Source organism: Chelonoidis abingdonii, chromosome 10 (assembly GCF_003597395.2).
Source record: "Chelonoidis abingdonii isolate Lonesome George chromosome 10, CheloAbing_2.0, whole genome shotgun sequence".
Lineage (NCBI taxonomy): Eukaryota > Metazoa > Chordata > Testudines > Testudinidae > Chelonoidis > Chelonoidis abingdonii.
This window is the reverse complement of record NC_133778.1, coordinates 71005978-71025805: the sequence shown is the minus strand read 5'-3', so window position 1 is coordinate 71025805 and position 19828 is coordinate 71005978. Positions and strand designations below refer to the sequence as shown.

The 19828-nt window shown below is 44.2% G+C and overlaps 1 protein-coding gene across 2 annotated transcripts in view; it reads right to left on the bottom strand.

Moving 5' to 3' along the window:
• SEMA5B (semaphorin 5B) overlaps positions 1–19828 on the bottom strand; it is a 403624-nt gene that overhangs the window by 107583 nt on the left and 276213 nt on the right. For both annotated transcript variants that reach the window (XM_075070297.1, XM_075070298.1), the window contains exon 6: positions 995–1057. In XM_075070297.1, coding sequence (XP_074926398.1) covers positions 995–1057 — 63 coding nt within the window. The remainder of the gene's footprint in view (positions 1–994; positions 1058–19828) is intronic.

Genomic DNA, 19828 nt, shown 5'->3' with positions numbered 1-19828 from the left:
GGAATCTCACACTGGGTTGCTCTGTGGCTTGACAAAATAATGCTCGGTTATAAATTCAAGTACTTCATGAACAATAGAATGTCATTTTACTCTTGCACATTCCAAAGTGGGTGGTGATAGTGAAATGTTCACGTCAGTGCATATATTATAAAACGTTAAGTACAGAAGATTTCAGATTCAACTTACAACAGTTCCCAGTGTCTTGATTTTTTAAATTCTCTCCCATCTTGTGTTTTTTGTATGTACAGCACCTAGCACAATGGGGCCCTAGTCTCAGTTGGGGCCTATAGGTGCTATTGTAATACAGTAATAACAATTTCAAACACCCTGAAGTTCCCAGCTTTCAGATCCGGGGGTTTGTTTGGGCTTCTTAAGAAGACAGTGGCCATTTGCAAATTGTGGGTGCGGATCTGAGCTTGAATCAAAAACACCCACAAATTCAGTTGTGTTGGAATCCAAGCTTTTTACATGGACTGTTTTTGGTTTGAATTGCATTCTAGGAAGGTGGACCTATCTTATAAAGAATGCTGCCACGTCCCTGATGTAGAGAATTGTTTTGTGTCATCAGATTAAACAATGCTGTTTGAGTGAATTATATCAGGACATGTGCTTGTCTGCAAAGTTAAAGCTGAATGCAAACCGACATGGCTGAGATCCAGAATCTGTCTCCCAAAAGCGTAAGCTGACCTGATCAGTCTCAGCTATACAATAAATGTTACTCCTGGTCTGCCACCATTCTGCTCTCTGATTTGTCACAAATTACTCCCCTTCCAGCAGTGAATTACCTTCAAATCTCATGCAGAGCTAATCTAATAACTAGAATAGAGGCCCTTTCAAATGGCTGGTTCTATGTAGCTTATGCATTTGTTGTGGAGGCTCTAAAACCCTGCAGATTTACAAAGTTGAGCGGGTGTCAGATGTTCCCTGCATGTATTTCCAAGGGTGTGAAGCAAATAATTTAACTGCAGCCTCTTTGTGCCAAAGCAAAACTTACCTCAGTTTTTCCTTTACTCTGACAGGACCTCCTAGTGTCTTCATCTGAGCCCCATTCTGTTGCCTGGGAAACCAAAACGTACAAGTCACATGATAATAGTGTGAACTATTGCTTCTTGGCTAACCCACATCTGGAGACTCAAAGAAACAAGAGCAAGCATCTCAAGTCAATTTATGCAGTGCAATTTGCAGCAGGCACTGGGACAGTAAACATAATATCATATATATCATTCTTCTTGTGCTCACAGTGCAAACAAATGATAAATAGATGAACCGTCCAGAGGTTGAGGCAACTAACCCTTTAACAGAGAACAGATTTTAATTTGCATGTAAATACAACATCTGATTATAATTCAAGTGGAAGGGTCCAATACACAAGCCCCATACACCAAGACTTTGCCTTTTTTAAAGATACAGCGCAGTGTAAAAGTACCAGCTTTAAGCACTAAATGGAACAACAATCCTTACAGCAAAGTTATAGGTATTCAACAATAATTTTGCACAAATTTGTAGTTTTCTTAAAAGCTCCCCTGAGATAATCACCCTATTACTGAAACCTAGTGTTAGTCACACTGCAAAATCGTTGGATAAGATGAGAAATGGAGGGATATCTTGGCAAGGGAATATGGGGGAAAGAGACCTCCAGGTAACTGTACAGCTAAAGAAATGTGGAGTGCTTGGACCAGATCCTTAGCTTATCCTTAGTGTAAAATGGCTATGCTCAGTGCTTAAATTCAGCTGGAGCTGTCCAGAGCAGAGCTCCGGTAAATATTTTTAAACCTGGGGCTGAAGCCCCGAGCACCCGGGGGGATTAGCACCCTGAATGCAGGGGGGATGGGGGCTCCAGGAAATACTACATGAAAATTTAAGCCCTGGCAATATTGCATTGCCAACAGTGGAGTTATGCCGATCTATACCAGCTGAGGATCTGACCCATAGGGACTGCTTTGAAAGAGGAGTCAGCAATACTGTATCAAACAGAGCAACTTCCAGCTTTAAAAAGTATCAGCATCAGAGCCAGCTGTTTACCACTGTCTCAATTTTTCCCCCTTTGAGCATTTGTTAAAAATAAATAAATAAATTCAAATAAATTTTCTTAGTTTTAATAACAGGCAGTGAAAACACACAGACATACATACTGTACATTGCTCTGAGTGCTAGCAAAATAGCCCTTCTAACAAGATTGGATTGTAAGGTTCAGCTATAGATCCAAACTCCCCTAAAGGAGACAGAGATTTGGTGTGGTTTTTTTCCCAGCTCATAACAAAGATTGGTAATAGCAGCAAAGTTTGGTCTAGAACTGAACTTTCCCCCAACTTTCTGACTGCTGCCAATATTTTAATACTGGGAGTTTCCAGAAATTGTCCCCTTGACACAAGATGAACCCAGGTTGCCATGGCAGGCAGAGGAGTGCCTGCAGAAAAGAAGGGAGCTATTATTAGTTTTCCCAATTCAACAAAATACACTTGGACATAATCACAACCAAGGACAGCGGTAGTACCACTCAGTAAGCACATTTATATTAAGCAGCACCTTGTAGGGAAGTGTTCGGGACTGTTTATATATTGATCCTGAAAACTGTGCTTTATATATCATCATTAGAGTACTCCATTCAACCTGGAGAGTTAAAAGTGTGTGTGTGTACGTGTGTGAGCACGAGAGAGAGACAGCAATGCAGTGGAATATCGAGGGAACGAGGGGTGAACTTTTCCTGGGAATTGTTTGGGGAAATATCTGTTATTTAATTCAAGTCAACCCATTCCAAAGGCCAAACATTTGCTCTACACAAGTATTTTATGAGCTTGGGGATAAGTCTCCACTAGCAGGGGCAGTTTAGTAGTATCCAGATAGGGAAAAGCCACCATCAGAGGTAGGGAGAAGACTCCAACAGTCCCTTCAGTCCAGATGAGGAATTTTAAATGGCAGCTCCCCTCAGAGAGGTATAATACAACAGTTAGGGGGTTTGGATTCTAGGTTCTGGTTCAGTTCCATCACCACAGCCAGCTAGCTAGCTGCAATATTTTCTACTCTAAGATTATTTTTTTGACAAGCTAAACAAAAACCATCCCAACAACAACAACAAAAGACCACCGCCTTGACACAAACTCTAGAGCAAATAGCTTATTTGATAGTTTTCTTCCCATTTCAGAAACACTCAGAAGCAGCACTCTCCTTTACAGCACCCATTTAGCATGACAGCGCTTGGCAGGACAAAATGAAAACAAAAAGAGACGGTGACTTATCTGTAACTGGAGGTTCTTTGAGATGGGTGGTCCCAATCTGTATTCCATTGAAGGTTATGTGGATGCACCCGGACCCAGAGCTTTTCAAGGTAGTATTGCTTGGCGATCCGTGCATGCACCCCTGTATTGCCTTGGGATTTCATCCTAGGTGATAAAGGGCGAGGAGGACTGGCCACGCCTTCTCCACTGCAGAACTACAGACGTACAGAACCATAGCAGAGGGGTGGGCTGAAATACAGATCAGGTCCACACATTTGAAGAACATCCAGTTACAGGTAAGTAACCCCCTCTTCTTCAAGTGATGGCTCCTATTGTATTCCACAGAAAGCGACTGACTAACAGTACCTTGAGAGGCAGAGGGTGCGAGGAAGATGGCGGAACTATAGAACGGAGGACCGCTGCACCGAATGAGATATCCGTCGCAGAATCATGTACCAGAGTATAGTGAGAAGAAAAGGTGTGTTCTGAACTCCACATGGCCGCCTTCCATATGTCCGCAAGGGGCAGGTCGTGTAGTGCAGCTGTGGCAGATGCTTGTACTGTCGTGGAATGGGTTCATATCCCATCTGGTGGGGAGAGTCCTGACAAGAGAGGGCAGCGCATAATGCACCCTGAAACCCACTTACAGATGGTCTGAGTGGAAATGGCCTGTCCTTTACTTCTCTCCGCTATGGTGACAAATAGCTTGGGAGACTTCTGGATTGGCTTTGTCCTTTGTAGGTAAAAGGCCAGAGCCCTACGCACTCAAGGGAATGAAGCTGCCATTCCTCATTTGAGGAAATGTTTAGAAAGAACATAGGCAGATGTATGGGTTGGTTGAAGTGGAATTGGGAAACCACCTTTGGCAGAAACTTGGGATGCAGTCGCAGCGAGACCTTGTCCTGAAGCAATGTGGTGAAAGGGGTTTTTTGCCATCATGGTGGCTTCCAGCTCACCAACCATCCTCGCGGAGGTAATGGAAACTAGGAAAGTGATCTTCCTGGAGACAACAGAGAGAGTGCAGGAGGCCAGCAATTCGAAGGGAGAGTTCATTAAAGAGGTAAGGACTTGGTTGAGATCCCACTGGCGAGTGATGGGCTGAATGTGTGGATATTTAAGTAATAGGCCGTTCCAGAATCAGGCAGTCAAGGGGTGGGTAAAAATTAGGGCTGGCAAGCGATTAAAAAAATTAATTGTGATTAATTGTGCTGTTAAACAATAATAGAATACCATTTATTTAAATGTTTTTGGATGTTTTCTATATTTTCAACCAAGTTCCGTGGTTTTCAGATGGAAGAAATAGTGTAAGAGCAAGGGGGTGCCCACAACTTCAGGAGCAAGACCTTGCTGTTGGGCCCAGCAGGTGAAGAATATCCATTTGGCCTGATAGAATTGTCTTGTGGAGTCCTGTCATCTACTGGAGAGGATGTCTTCCACTGCCAATGAGCATTCTCTTGCTAATGGAGGTGTCCATCCAAAAGCCATGCTGTCGGGTGTAGTGTCAATGGATTTGGATGTCTAAGTCTGCCATTGTGTTGTGTCAACAGTTCCAGAAATGTCTGTAGTAGGAGTGGAGGTTGTTTTGACATGTGGAGAAGAAGGTGGCACCAGAACTGGTAAGGCCAGAACTGAGTGATCAGAATGGTTATTGTTCTCTGCCACTGGTGTTTGGGGAGGATGTGGGGTTGGAATGGCAGTTGGGGGGGAAGAGAGCGTAGTTTGTCTGGTCTCACCCATCAACTACCAAAGTGCCGCCCAGTGAGTGGGCACCGAGTCCTCTCCTGTTTGGTATTCGTGTGAGATGCTAAGAGATCTCTGAATGGTGTACCCCAATGATCAAAGATGTCCGCAATCATCATGTCATGCAACTTCAATTCATGGTCAGTTGCAAAGTTCTTGCTGAGAGACTCTGCAATCACATTCTGGGTGCCAGTCAGATAGGCTGCTGACAAAAGGATATGACGTTTGTTGCACCATTCCCAAAGGCGAATTGGCTCCATACACAGCGCTGGGGACCTCATGCCCCCTTGTTTGTTTATGTGGTATACTGTGGTGGTGTTGACATGACAAAGATATGGCAATAATGGACAGCTGGTAGGAACACATGGCATGCTTTGCGTACAGCCCGAAGTTCAAGAATATTTACGTGCAACCTGGCCTCTTGCATGGTCCAGGTGCCTTGTGTCACGTGATCTCCAGTGTGAGCACCCAGACAGAGAGTGATCCATTGATTATGGTTGTCACGGTCAAAAAGGATAGGAAGAAGGGCATCCCAGAGTAAACTTGTATATCGTCTATCCACCACCGAAGACAACAGATGACCTCTGGTGGAATGCTGAGTATAATGTCCATTGACTGGTGCACAGGGGAATAGACTCTTTGCAGCCATAGCTGTAGACAACAAAGGTGCAGGTGGGCAAAGGGCATGATGTATGTGCACGCTGCCATGTGCCCTAAGATGGAAAGGCAAGTCCTGACCAAGATCGAAGGGTTGAAGATTATCAGGGACTGAATAGGGTAAAAAGTTGATTTTTCAACACTTATGCTCACTCCTAGGGAGGAGAGGAGTAGAAGAAGCTAGGATGTCAGTGCTCTAGCTTCCTCTTTGGACCATGCTGCCAGCAACCAGTTGTCCAGGTACGGGAAGACAAGAATTCCCTGACATTGTAGGTGAGTCGCTATCAAGAGAAAACTTTTGTAAAAACTCATGGGGCAGTGGTAAGTCCAAACAGGAGAACCCTGAATTGGAAGTGTCGATGCCCCATTTTGAACCTCAGGAACCTTCTGTGGGTCAGATATATGTCAACATGGAAGTAAGTGTCTTGCATGTTGAGAGCTGTAAACTATCCGCCTTTTTCTAGTCAGGGAATAATGGCTGCAAGCATGACCACACAGAACTTCAGTTTGTGAACTGAGCAAGTGAGGTGATGGTGATCCAAGTTCATCCCTCTTTCTTCTTGGGTGCCAGGAAACAGTTCAAATAGTCCTCCTCTAGGGTAAAAATACTGTTGCGAGAGGATCTCTGTGCGGGGATTAGGATGGGAGATGTAGAGGAGGTGTCATCATAAACTCTATGGTGTAGCCGTGTCAAACGACGTCAAAGACCCACTTGTCTGTTGTTGCAGTTCTCCAAGCTGGTAGAAAAAGTTTGAGACAACTCCTGAAAGGTGTGGCGGGTAGGAGCACTGATGTACAGAGTGGCTGATGGCACTCTAGGTGCACTCAGAAATACCTTTTTTGCGATGACTGAGTGCGTTGTGGAGACGTCTGAGTTGCTGGAACAGGTGGACAGGTTCTATGTATCTTAGAGCACTTCTGAGGAGGTTCATAGGCCCAGTGGTGGGTAGAAGTGAGGAGTTCTATAGCGTTGGACTAGTGGTGGATGACAACATTTTATCTTTGGTGCTAGTGTGTATATGCTCAAGGATCAAAAGATGGTTCTAGAGTCCTTTCGAGAGTGTAAGGAATCATGAGTTTTCTGGTTGAAGAGGTATGATTCATGGAAGGGAAGGTCCTTGATTGTGTTCTGCACTGCTCCAGGGAGACCTTAGGATTGTAACCAGGATTCCCTCCTCATGGCAATTCCAATCACCAATACATACAAGGACGTGTCCGCTGAATCAACTGCAGCCTGAAGTATGGACCTGGCAACCAACTTCCCTTCCTGTATAATCTCTTGGAATCAAGTACGATCCTGCTGAGGTAGTTTATCTGCAAATTCCTCCCTCCAGCCATAGTTTATAAGTCATACTTGGCCATCAGTGCCAAGTAGTTAGAGATCTGGAACTGTAGTCTAGCCAAGGAGGCCTTTCAACAGATGAGATCCAGTCTCTTACCCTCCCTGTCTGCTGAGGTGGAGCATGGGTGTTATTGTTTGATCCGCTCTGATGCAGCCTGTATTAACAAGGAGTTAGGTGGAGGGTGTGAAAATAAAAAATGCTGACCTTCTGGAGTGGAAGTAGTTCCTTTTCTCTGTCCCCTTGGGGTCAGAGCACATGTGGCCGGGGTATGCCACACAGTGCGTGCTGGTTGAAGAATGGCATCACTGATCAGTAAGGCCATACTTGCCAGTACCGATGCCTGCAGAATGTCTACTAACTGGTGCTGACTGTCCTGCATCTCTTCTAGGGGGATCTCAAGAGCATTGACAGTTCTCCGTAAGAGTTCTTGAAACTGAAGATATTCATTTGCCGGGGAGGAAAGTGTCGATGACACAGCTGTGTTTGGAGACAATGAAGGGAATCTCTCCAAAACCACCAGTACCATCGGAGCCAGGCTGATTGGTGCATCATATAACTCCAAACATCTATCACATGAAGAGTAAGACAGTGAAACAGGAGTTCTCTCGAGCCAAATGAGACTGTTCCGAAGGCAAATATTGGGGTCATGAGCTCCAAATGGCCAACTTGTTTGATCCTGCTGTTGTTGTCCTCCTTGGATTTCGAGGAAAACTTATTGCCATGCATATGTGCATGCTTCTGTGGCTCACGGCTAGGCCCCGATGCAGAGTCCATAGCACTAGTACCGGCAGATCCAGATGGAGGCTCTGCAGTAGAGGGAGTGCTCTTGGAGTGTTCAGGCCAATGTACAGGGGTGGGAGGTTCCCCAACCAGGATCCAACTTTGGACCCATGGCTACCTCCATGAGGTGCTTTTTGAGGCAGAGAGCTCTGCCTTCCCATACATGGGCAGGAAAGGAGAGGCAGATACTGCACCTGGAGGTGATGTGGACTTTGCCCAAAAACAGTGCAAACAGCATTGGTGTTCATTGCTGATGGAAAACAAGCAAGGGCAGGAAGCACAGACTTTGAATCCCAGCATCTTTGGCATAATCCAGTACCCAGACCTGGGGGGCAGGTGAGGAGGGAGACTGGCAGGAAAAACTGTAAAATACAATGAAAAAACACAAAATCCTAACTACGAACAAAAATAAAAACAGTTGTGTACATTTTTTTTGGAAATGTGTCACTAAAACAAGAGGTCAAGCAGAAGCTCCTACTCGGACCATGCGATGGTGAAAAGGAACTGGGGATGTGGATGGTCCGCCCCACTTTTTTTGCCTCGGGCGAAACCACGAGGTAATACGAGTGCACGTGCCCGGACCACCAAGCAATACTACTTTGAAAAGCTCCAGCTCCGGTGGCATGCAGCATGTGCATAACTCCACAATAGGGACCATCGTTCGAAGAAGAATCATTGTTTTTTTTAGCAATTGATGCTGCCCCTTGGTAAATAATCTGGGCCCTTTGGGACAGCGGCAATGTAACTGAGAGCAGAATCTGGCTCTCTGTAGAAGAGCCTCCACTTTCCACACACAAGCTCAGAGTTACTCTCCAAACACAATTCAAGTCAGGGATGTATCTGTGCTTTAAGCCATGTTTTTGGTGCTGGTTGTTTTCTTTTGTGGACAACATTGTCCTTAGGTTCTCCCAAGTCCCCGATGAGACTGCTGATAACAGAAGCCCTTGCTGATAGAACAAATTATAGCAACATGTTGCCGGTGACTGTACCATTCGTCAGTTCAAGTTTCATTAGCATCAAGAGGATAATTAAGCACTAAGGCATGTTTTATTAGGCCAGTATACACATCTCAAGTAAGCTCTGAGGCACAGGGTTGAGGGCTCACTGACTCCAGTGACCTCCAGTGACTCAAAGAGCATATTAAAGACCCTGCAAAGGGGAACCTGGAGCTTCTTGTCACTAATAAAAATATAGCTGCAAAACCAAAATGCTAATGTATGTTTAAGGAAAAGAACTGTACATCAATGAATGAATGTGCGCCAAGGGTCTGTCTCAAAGACAACTGAAGTCTGGCTATTCATTCCAATGAGCTCTAAAGGGTCCCACGGAGGGCCAGGATTTTGAGCTCTCAGCCTTTTTATCACCTCTCCTTTTGGACTCAATCTGTTCTATCTGTTTAGATCCCTCTGCTGGCCAGACCCCCTTTTCAGCTCTGCTACCACTTCCGAGTTTCTTCTTTCATTTCTGCTTCTTAAGCTTCTTGGATTTACCACTATTGCAAGCCTCCCTGAAAACTGCTCAGGCTTCAGTGTAAACCTGTCCTTTCTACTTCCCTTCCAAGTCTTTCCTTTCCAGAAGCTCCTTATGAAACCTTCCTCCTCCCCTAGACACATTCAACACTTCTGCTTCAGCCAGCTTTATCTCCCAGTACCTTTCAGAATCTCTTCAGTCAGTCTTTCCAAGGAGACATACATGTTCTGCAGCACATTGAGTGTATAAAGCACGTATGTGTCTGGCTGATACCTGCATAAGCAATGTAATACCAAACTTTGGGAGTAAGGCACCCTTGCACTCATTTCACTACCTGACCACAATGCATATGGCCAGCCCAGCCATGACACATTTTCTTAGCCCCTAGTAAACAAAAAAAAAAAGTTATTTCTGTTTATTTCTCAAAGCTCTCTATGCACATTTAGCTACACTGCAAACTAACTAAGCAACAGGCTGCTACCCACCAGGCTGGAGATCATCCTGAATTCTTCATTCATTTTCTCAGCTGTCTGAGCCATTTAAGTTTCACTGCCACAGCAAACATAGACTGGACTACTTCCGTACCTCCTGATATGTGTGTCAATCAGGAGAAGAACAGCAGATGCCTATGGAATGACATGGTAAGACACCAGCTGTCATGGAAAATAGAGCCCGGGCTGTTAGGTGACTGAAGCTGGTAGGAGGATGCAGAACAGGAGAATATGAATGCTTTCCCATCTGCCACATGCTCACACCTGCAAGCAATATTTAGTAGTTTGAGGATAGACTGATTGGGCACACCAGTACTTCACTCCCTGTTCCTCCTAACCTTGAGGGTTCTACCTCTTCTCACCTCCTACCTGGGGGGCTTCCAGCCCCCTCGCCCTTCCCTCTTCCTATTTCCAAACAAACTTTGTGGGGTTTCTTATTGTCAATGGTTCTGGAAACTTTGGGGACCTCATATGAAACCATGTGATCCATATGCAGAATGAAGAAAGCCCACACCACTACAAGAGTTTGAATAACTATTCCAAGGGTACCATCGCTGCACAAAATGATGAGCATAAAAAACATGCACAGAGTGGCCCACCCATCTGTGCAGGCTGGCACTAAAAATTCTGGCAACAGTATCTGAGGATTGATGGTGCCATTTAATGTGCTTTTCATTCATAACATTGACAGGTGCATCTGCTTCCCCTCTCGTCCACCTCTGTGACTTGTGTTCCTTTCAACGCATAGTTCTTCTCCCAAAAGGCTTTTCCTGCAACTTTCTGAAGCCATGCAAGGGAGAAGCATTAATTTTCTGAGCTAGTAGGGTCATGTTTACATCATCTCAAATACATGGTGCAACAGTAGCTAAATGGAGAACACTACAAGTACCACAGAGATGAGCCACAGACACGAGCCACAGACACAAATGTGAACTTTCTTAAAGTTCATAGATGTTCTGATTGAGAGTTTGGGTTTTGGCTGTTTAACAGGTGATAGAGGCCAGCTGTAAAGTTTGCATCCAGTTCAGAATTTATTTAACGCTGATGGATTATCTGATCTGAAAACTTCATTCTATCTTGTGCTTTCAAACTCTTTATCACTCAGCACACACTTCTCAGGGACCTTTGTAGATCCAGCTACTCAGTTACCTACAGGTGCCACAGCAAGTATCCTCAGTACCTCCCTGTGTCATACAAATCCTGGTGACCTAGGTCATGTGTGTCCTCAGACTCTGATGCAGCAGTCCCCAGCGCAATGCCCGTGGGCGCCATGGTTCCCGCTGGTGCATCTAAGGGTGCCTGCATACTGGCCAGCAGATGAGCATCCGCCGAAATGCTGACAACAAGCTGTGTCATCCAGAGGCGTCGGTGCCGAAATGCTGCCAATTTTCGGTGGTATTTCAGCAGCGACGCCTTTGGATGGCACTACTTGTCGGTGGCATTTTGGTGGCGACGCCTATTGACGTTGCTGCTTGTTGGCGGAATTTCAGCAGACGCTTATCCGCTGCCACGATCCTCCGTGGCTCATCGTCTGGCACCCACCATACAAAGAAGGCTGGGGACCACTGCTCTGATGCAACACTCTCACTGACTTCCTGGGCCAGATTTGTCTTTGGCCCAGTAACGTTGATTCACAATCTATAATTAATTTGAGATTGCATTTTAATGAAGTAGATTAAGCTGACAATAATCCCTGTGTTATATACTTGGACTACAAAGATATAGTTTTGCCCAGAACGAACTAAGGTATTTCAAAAATGGAAAGCAAAGACTATAAAAAAAATAAGTTACACTGCATATGTATTTGGTAAATGAAACCCATTTTTAATTTCTAAAGTATCTCATTACAAACCCATCCGTTACCATCCTCACTTTCATTAAATATCTGTTCCATAAGAGCTGCTGACAGCCTTTCGTGCCTGCAGCTAGGCCCAGAATCATGCTGTTCTCTTCTCTTTTCATTAAGATCTTTTCTTCTAACATCTTATGTTATTTATATCTGGAGGTGATTGGAATGCACATATTGCAAACACAAGGCCTGATTCTGCAAGATCCCGAGCATCTCCTGTAAGATCCTGAGCCCCCTCAACTCCCACAAATGTTTACAGGAATGGAAGGAGCTCAGCACGTTGCTAAATCAGGTCTACAGGGACTGCTAAAGGCAATCAATTCACAGGAATACACAGAGGGGGATTCTTCCATCTGCCCAGGAGGGAAGAGGTGATTTTGGTTCCATGCTTGTTCGATGAATGGCACCCTGAGCCCAGATTGCCAGCTCCATCAATCTGCACTTAGACCTGAACTGGCAAAGTTATTTCTCTCCTTTCCGTGTCCCTTTCCAATAACCTTAAAGGGGGCTGGTATCTGCAGTTAAAATACTCCTCAGAAAAGAGAGATACCACCACCGAGGTAGCTTCCAATATTCCTTATTCCAGCACAAACTTCTGCATTTCTTATCATTTACATTAGTAAATCTTTTTGTACTGACTTATTTTGGACCTGACCCTGTGAGGTGCAGACAGCTGTCAAATCCCCCTGACAGCAGGGAGCACAGAGGGTGCTTAATACTCTACAACAGGCACAATTAAGCAAAGCATTTAAGCATTCACTTAACTTTAAGCATGTGTTTAAAACCATCTCCATTCAGCAAAGCATTTAAACATATGCTGAAGTCTGTTGATTTCAACAGAACTAAAGCACCTTGCAGGACAACGATGGACTTTAGCACGTGCTTAACATTAATCGCATGCTTAAGTACTTTGACTAACTGGGATCAGGGTAAAGCCCTTTAGGCAAAATGCTGCCTACAGAAGCCAGCACATTTCTGCTACAAATTGCCATCATAAACCTCTTCATCCATTTAACACCAGGCAGGAAAAGGTCAGTTCCATAAAGTGCAGCATACTGATTATTGTTGATGTGGACAAACTACTTTATAAAACCATTTCTATGCTCATAAATATTTGGTAATCTCCACAGAAGACAAATCCCACACTATCAATGACAATGCTGACCTACCATTTATGGGGAAATCCGGTAGAGTTTAAAAGGAAATGATAAACTTTCTATTGATGTTAAATTACAGAATTTAAAAGAAACAACCTCTACTAGATGATTCTATAGGTTGGATGAAGAAAACCCTTAAGAATAGATCTGATTTCACTCTATATAAAAGTATTCTACAAAGCTATTCCTTTTCTACATAGCCTAACTGGTTTCCTCCTCATTAAATTCTATTCGACCTATCCATAAAGGCCTCGGTTTTTGTCTGCTAAGTACCAGGCACATTCGCCTTGCTCTATAAACAATTATTTATCAAAATCTAACTTCTTAATAATACACAACAGAAGCTTGGTGCCCTAAAAGCCACTTCTGAAGTTCCACAGCAGTTAAATTTATTAAAACTGTGATACAAAAGGCTGATAATCAGATAGAACTGAAGGTGAATATAATACTAAATAGATGAGCTAAGTATTGCACGAGGTAAATTACAGAACACTGCTGCAGACTGTGATCCCTATGAGGAATGGTCATGGAATTCAGCAAATTAGTTTTTGATGGAAGCAGAAGTGGGGAAAGGAGAACTGCACTGCAGCTAATCAAATTGCTAATTGATTTCCCTTCAATGATCTCCAAATCCTTAGGATGTGATAAAATGCAAGTTGTACATTTCATTTTCAACCCAAACTAACCACACTGTATATCAGCAAAAGCCAGAATGACAACCTGGCTCTACCCCAAGTGACTGGGCTAACCATATGTGCTACAAGTCACCTGCAGACACTGAACATTATAATGGAACATTTAGGAGGCAGGAGAGATACGTGCTGGGGAAAAAAAATCAACAGGCCCAGATCACCATTAACCTGTATTAGTGGGTATATACATTTTTCACCAGTGCAAATCAGTGTACAAGGATCAGGGCGAGAGTGAATCAAGCCCTCTGATTATAACTAAAAATAATCTGTTAAAACAGTGCACCTGATTCTGCTCTGACACTGGTCTTAGACTTATGTAACTCCCAATTTACACCAGTAAGATCAGAATCAGACCCGATGTGTAAGTGACATTAAGAGGAGACATACACCAGCCAAGGGAAGAAAGTTCTTATTTAAGGTTTGCTCTGGATCTGTAGGTGTCCTGAGGCTGAATTAAACAAACTAGCCCACAACGAGTTTTATCAAAGGCCTTGTACACTGAGAAATGGTATAGCCCCAGGTTAGCTGCTGTACAAGAGTTGTACAAATCAGCTACAAGCACTCTTCCTAAATAAGTCAATAGGGACAAAGCAGGACTGACCAGACACTCAGATTAACTCTTTCTTCTTCTCCAGATGTTATTTATTTTAACCTTTTTGCACCATTTATTCCTGGTAGGGCCTGTTTCCCTTCTGTGGTGGGGCAAGGCCAGATGGCTATAGAAAAGTAATGGGAGATAGATATATTAGACCCAGGTTAAACAAATCCCTGGTCGCAGGATAAGTAAATAGCAGCTGCTCCAGGTCAATTAAGACACCTGGGGCCAATTCAGATCTTTCTAGAAGGCAGTGGAGATTGCTAGGTTGATTGGGACACCTGAAGCCAATCAAGGGCTGGCTGAAACTAGTTAAAAGCCTCCCAGCACAGCCAGGTGGGTGTGTATGTCAGAACCTGTGAGAACTTGTGCTGTTGGGGAGACTGAGTGGGATACACCATACTAAGTACAAGGAAGGAGGCCCTGAGGTAAAGGTGAAGTGGAGCTTGAGGAAGTAGGGGCTGCTGTAGGGAAGTAGCCCAGGGAATTGTACATGTCTTGTTCCTAAAAGGTCAACTACCATAGCTGATACTATTAGGGGCCCTGGGCTGCAGCCTGGAGTAGAGGGTGAGCCTGGGCTTCCCCCCCTTTGCCCCTTGATTAATCACTGAGACTGGGAGACAACAGAAACTGTGCAAGGGAGGATAGCTTCTCACCTCCCTTGCTGGCTTATGATGAAAATGGCTCAGTAGACTGTGACCCCTGTCTCTAGAGAGAGAAGGGTTAAGGGGAGGGTCACAATGCAGGGCTGCCTAGAGGAGGGGCAAGTGGGGCAATTTGCCCTGGGCCCTGCAGGGGCCCCCACAAGAGTTCTTCAGGGCCCCTGCAGTAGGGCCTTTCACTCACTCTGGAAAACTCTTGTGGGGCCCAGGCCCCTGGAGCTTCTTCTGCTCCAGGGTTTTGGTGGCAATTTGATGGTGGGGGTGTCCTTCCACCCTGGGTCTTAAGTGGGGGCGGGAGGGGGGGCTGCTGAATCCTCTGGATGGCCCTATCACAGTGAGCCTCTGAGGCTAGTGAAATCTGTCAGGAAACGCAGGACCCACGGAGACAAGGACAGAGCTTGTCACACTTCCTATCATTTGTCTGTCTTGTCTATTTAGATGGTAAGTTCCTCCAGACAAGAACTGTCTCTTGCTAGATGTCTGTACAGTGCATAGCAGAATAGGGTCCTGATCTCAGCCAAAACAAATGGGACTTACTGCAAAGTCAGGTAGACAAATCTGGCCCTTAGTTTTTAAATGAAATTCTAAGTAATCTGTTTTTGGTAAGTATTTTGCCTTCTGTGTGTTTTTGCTAATGCTGAACATTAGTTATTTTTCTCTCCTGAGCAGCTGCAATTATCATGTATTATTTATTTGCACTACAGACGCTCTACACAGGGAGGAAAAAACCCACAGCTGACCCAGGTCAGAGGACTCTAGCTCATGGGGCTTGGGCCCTGGGCCTTTCCCTCCTGTGTAGATGTGCCCCCAGAGGCCTGGACTGAGACTGAGTCCTCCTTGTACTGGCATTATGCAAACACACAGTGAGAGACAACCCCTGACACAAAGTACTTACAATCTAAACAGACAAAACAGGTAAACGGTGGGAGGTCACATAGCAGGTCAGTGGCACAGCTAAGAACAAAGCCAGTTCTCTTGAAACCCAGCGTGCTGCCAGGTCCACAATACCACACCGCCTCCCAGGTTTATTTTTGTATAGGTTTCTTCATAGAAATATTTTATCACAAAATGCTTCTCAATCACCAAGTCAGTGCTAGCTGGAACGGAGCAGCACTGGGGGGTTTTAAGAACAGGTTAGACAAACACCTCTCAGGGATGATCTATGTTTAGTAGCTAGAGCAAAAAGGACTGGATGCACATTCTTAATTCCAAGGTGGATTTGCTGTGATCTTAGGCAAGTCAATCACCTCTGACTTTGTTTGCCACTGTGAAACTGGCATTACTGTTCTGGAGCTGTAAACTTTCATTTGCCCTGCAGGGGATTCCATTGAATAACACCAGATTCCTGTAGTGTTGGGCAGGAATTTATAGCTCCAAACTCTGTACTTCCTTATCTCAAAGGGTTATTGTGTGAGGCTTAATAGACCACACTTTCTAAAGCACTCTAGGATGAAAAGCACTGTACACATGCAAAGTATTAATAAAGATTATTGTCTAAAGCTTTACTAAAGAGTGATACCAAGTACACATTTTTTTTCCAGCCCTCTAGAACTAAAATGGTATAAAACTAGATTAAAACATTTTTCTAAAGTAAGTGATAAGGATAATTACAGCCAGGGTACAGCTTGCATTGCCCATTTCAGCTCTTTGTTTTAAGGACATACATACAAAGGAATAAAAAAATATTAAATAAAAACCAGTTTATAATAGCATGGCCAATTCATCCTTAAAGAGACAGTCAACTTTAAATTTGTAATTTAAACAAACAAATTTCCTTGCTAGTTAGTCTAATCTTACCCTCGGTCATTCTGGTGTATATCCGGTCTAACCAAACTTCCACTGAGAGCAGAACTTGAGCCCTTAACAATAATGTAAACTTAGATGGTTGAAACAGGAAGTATTTTTTAACTTCTGATTTACTTTTTGCTAACTTTTCCATTTCTTGCACTGCACAAAGTACAGTCAATGACATTCATGTCATTTTGTTTACAAATCATTGCTCAACACTGCAATATTTGGTTGCAAATATTGCAAAAGAACATTTTTTGTTTAAAAACTAACTATTGGCAGTTAGAAAAAAAACAAATTTCTATTGGTTGTAAGTTTGTAAAAGCACATTTTTACAAAGTCTAAAGTTTGGTCCAAATGCAAGTTGATGGCATTCCTTCACTGAGATTAAAGTTGGGTGGGAAACGATTTTTCTGGCCCATGAAAAATTTCAAGATTTCAAAATTTTCTTATTCTGTGTAAGAACAAAACCAAATATCCCAGGTGACTGTCTTAACCACCAGGCAACTGGCTATCCTGGTGTGGGTTAAATATTCCTTGGAACAGGGACTCGGGTCTCTCACATCCCAAGTCAACGCTGTGACTGCTGGACTAGCAAGTCAGTCTTGCTTGGTCTCTCTGACCCAACAAATATATAAAAGCAGCAAAGAGTCCTGTGGCACCTTATAGACTAACAGACTTATTGGAGCATGAGCTTTCGTGGGTGAATACCCATTTCATTGGATGCACGTAGTGGAAATTTCCAGAGGCAGGTGTATATATATGCAAGCAAAAATCAGGCTGGAGATAGCGAGGTTAGTTCAATCAGGGAGAATGAGGCTGCCTTCTCCCAGTTGAGGTGTGAACACCAAGGGAGGAGAAACTGCTTTTGTAGTTGGCAAGCTATTCACAGTCTTTGCTTAATCCTGAGCTGATGGGTGTCAAATTTGAAGATGAACTGAAGCTCAGCAGTTTTTCTTTGAAGTCCGGTCCTGAAGTTTTTTCTGCAGGATGGCTACCTTTAAATCTGCTACTGTGTGTCCAGGGAGATTGACCTGTTCTCCTACAGGTTTTTGCATATTGCCACGAAAGCTCATGCTCCAATACGTCTGTTAGTCTATAAGGTGCCACAGGACTCTTTGCTGCTTTTACAGATCCAGACTAACACGGCTACCCCTCTGATAATGAATATATAGTTATCTATACAAAACAGAATAGCTCAAATAGGAGAGACTGAGCGAGCCCTATCCCAGAACCACCATTAGCCTGGTGGTTATGCTAACAGCTGAGCTACTCTGTAAAGATATGTTACAGTATTTCCTATGATTGAGAAACAAAAACATACAGGAGCCATGACAAGGTATTTAGCAAAGTAGGCAGTTAACCTCCATGGTAGAACTTGGTCTCCTGCCATATCAAATATATCTTGTAAATTATGGCAACAAACATTGGCAAAAGGGACAGGTGATTATGAAGACACAAGATTATATGATAAATCAATAAAATAATTATATAAAGGAGGTTAAAATGTACACAGCCAAAAAAAAAAATGCCATTTTAATGTCAGACACAAGTCAAGTATATGAATATAGCTGAACGCTAGTTTATCTTAGGTTGGTCATAATCTTTACACACACCTGACATTTTTGTAGCTCATAATATACTTTCTTTGCACCTCCAGCTCTGTTTATTTTGCAAAGATCAATTTTTACATTTCCTCTCTCACAGGTATAACCAAGTATTCCTTAGGACTGAATCAACCACAGCAATGCCTCCATTTTAGCAGCATAGATCAATTCTCCCTTCCAGGCTAATGTATCACCAAACGATGTCCATCTCCACCCCTTTTTGTTCTTTAGTAGAGTCACCATTCAGAAATAAAAGGCTACCTCCCATTCATGGGGGCCACTGATGGATGTGCCAGGACTCCTAAACAGCCTTCCTTTACTGTTCTGCACAATGATCTCGGCAGTCGAAGGTTCAAAAATCCTTCCAATGGACAAGCCCATATTCAGTACAAAATCGATTTAACATGGCTGTAGTCCCCTTTGTGTTTCTGCATCAAGCAAGGAGATTTTATTCTCCTTCATTTTTCTGCTCTGGGTTTCCTCTCCATTGTGCTTAACTTTGAAGCTTACTGCTCTGTGGAGATGTTAAGACTTCTCCACTACACATGCTTTTCTTTTTCTACTACACAGATAGCCTGGATGGATACCGCACAGTCAATTGAGAGACTTTGTGCACCCGCATTAAAAGGCTTCAATGTCCAGCTATGAAAGGGGATCTTCGTCAATGCTTCCAATCAAAAATGTAACCAACAAAGTCTATGTGAAGCTTCCACACATATCAGCTTCCTAGATAATAAAGTGGGGAGCCATGTATTCCTTATTCCACTTCAGGAACTGCAACAGGTAGTCCCTTTAAGCTTTTGTTTGTTTGTTTTTTTATTTAGAGAAATAACTGAATTAAGCTCAAGGAAACTGCCCAGCGTGGACACAATTCTCTCAACAATTAGGATGAGATTCATGAATCAAAAAAGACGGTTACTCACCTTTGTAACTGTTGTTCTTCGAGATGTGTTGCTCATATCCATTCCAAGTAGGTGTGCGCGCGCCGCGTGCACCTTCGTCGGAAGAATTTTCCCCTAGCAACACCCGGTGGGTCGGCAGGCGCCCCCTGGTGTGGCGCCGTTGCGGCACCGCATATATACCCCTGCCGACCCGTCTTACGCCCGTGTCGTCGTTGCGAACAAGTGAGTGGCGGCTTGTAGCTGACCTCCCTACCTAGACTTCACCCGTCTTTTGTCTTCGTAAGTTTCATAGTTCTAGTTGTAGACTGTTAAGTTGTTATAGTAGTCTGTTAGTATAGCTTACACCTGTGTATTAGCTGAGGGTGAGGTTCAATGCCTTCCTCACCTCCCGGGGCATGGGAGTCAGCCCTGGTTCCCGCTTTAAACAGTGCTCGGCCTGTCGCCTGGCCAAATGTCCTACGGAGACCCCCATGATCCGCGACCAGGCCTGGGAAACATGTCAAGGGGGAAAAACCACCTACGGACCAATAGTGCCGGTATTGTTCCTGTCAAACCACGGCACTATCAAAAGGAGCGGGACTCTCGCTGAAGCAGTCCTGACTGGAGGCGGCCCTGCACCTGCAGCTATCGGCACCAGGGAAGTTGACGTCACGAGTTCTGCATCGTGCCAGAAGTGGTCAATGCGGCACCACTCAGAGACCAGCGAAGGGGCCAACCTCCAAAAACACCGCGGCACAACGTTCGGGCGCAGAAGTCACCCGGCAGCACTCCCGTGTCCGAAGGCAAGAAGCCAAAGGACTCCTGCGGCTGACATCTTCCGGCCCCCGCGCAGTTGAGCATTGGCAACATCCAGGTTCTCCTGGAACATAGGGGGGCACCA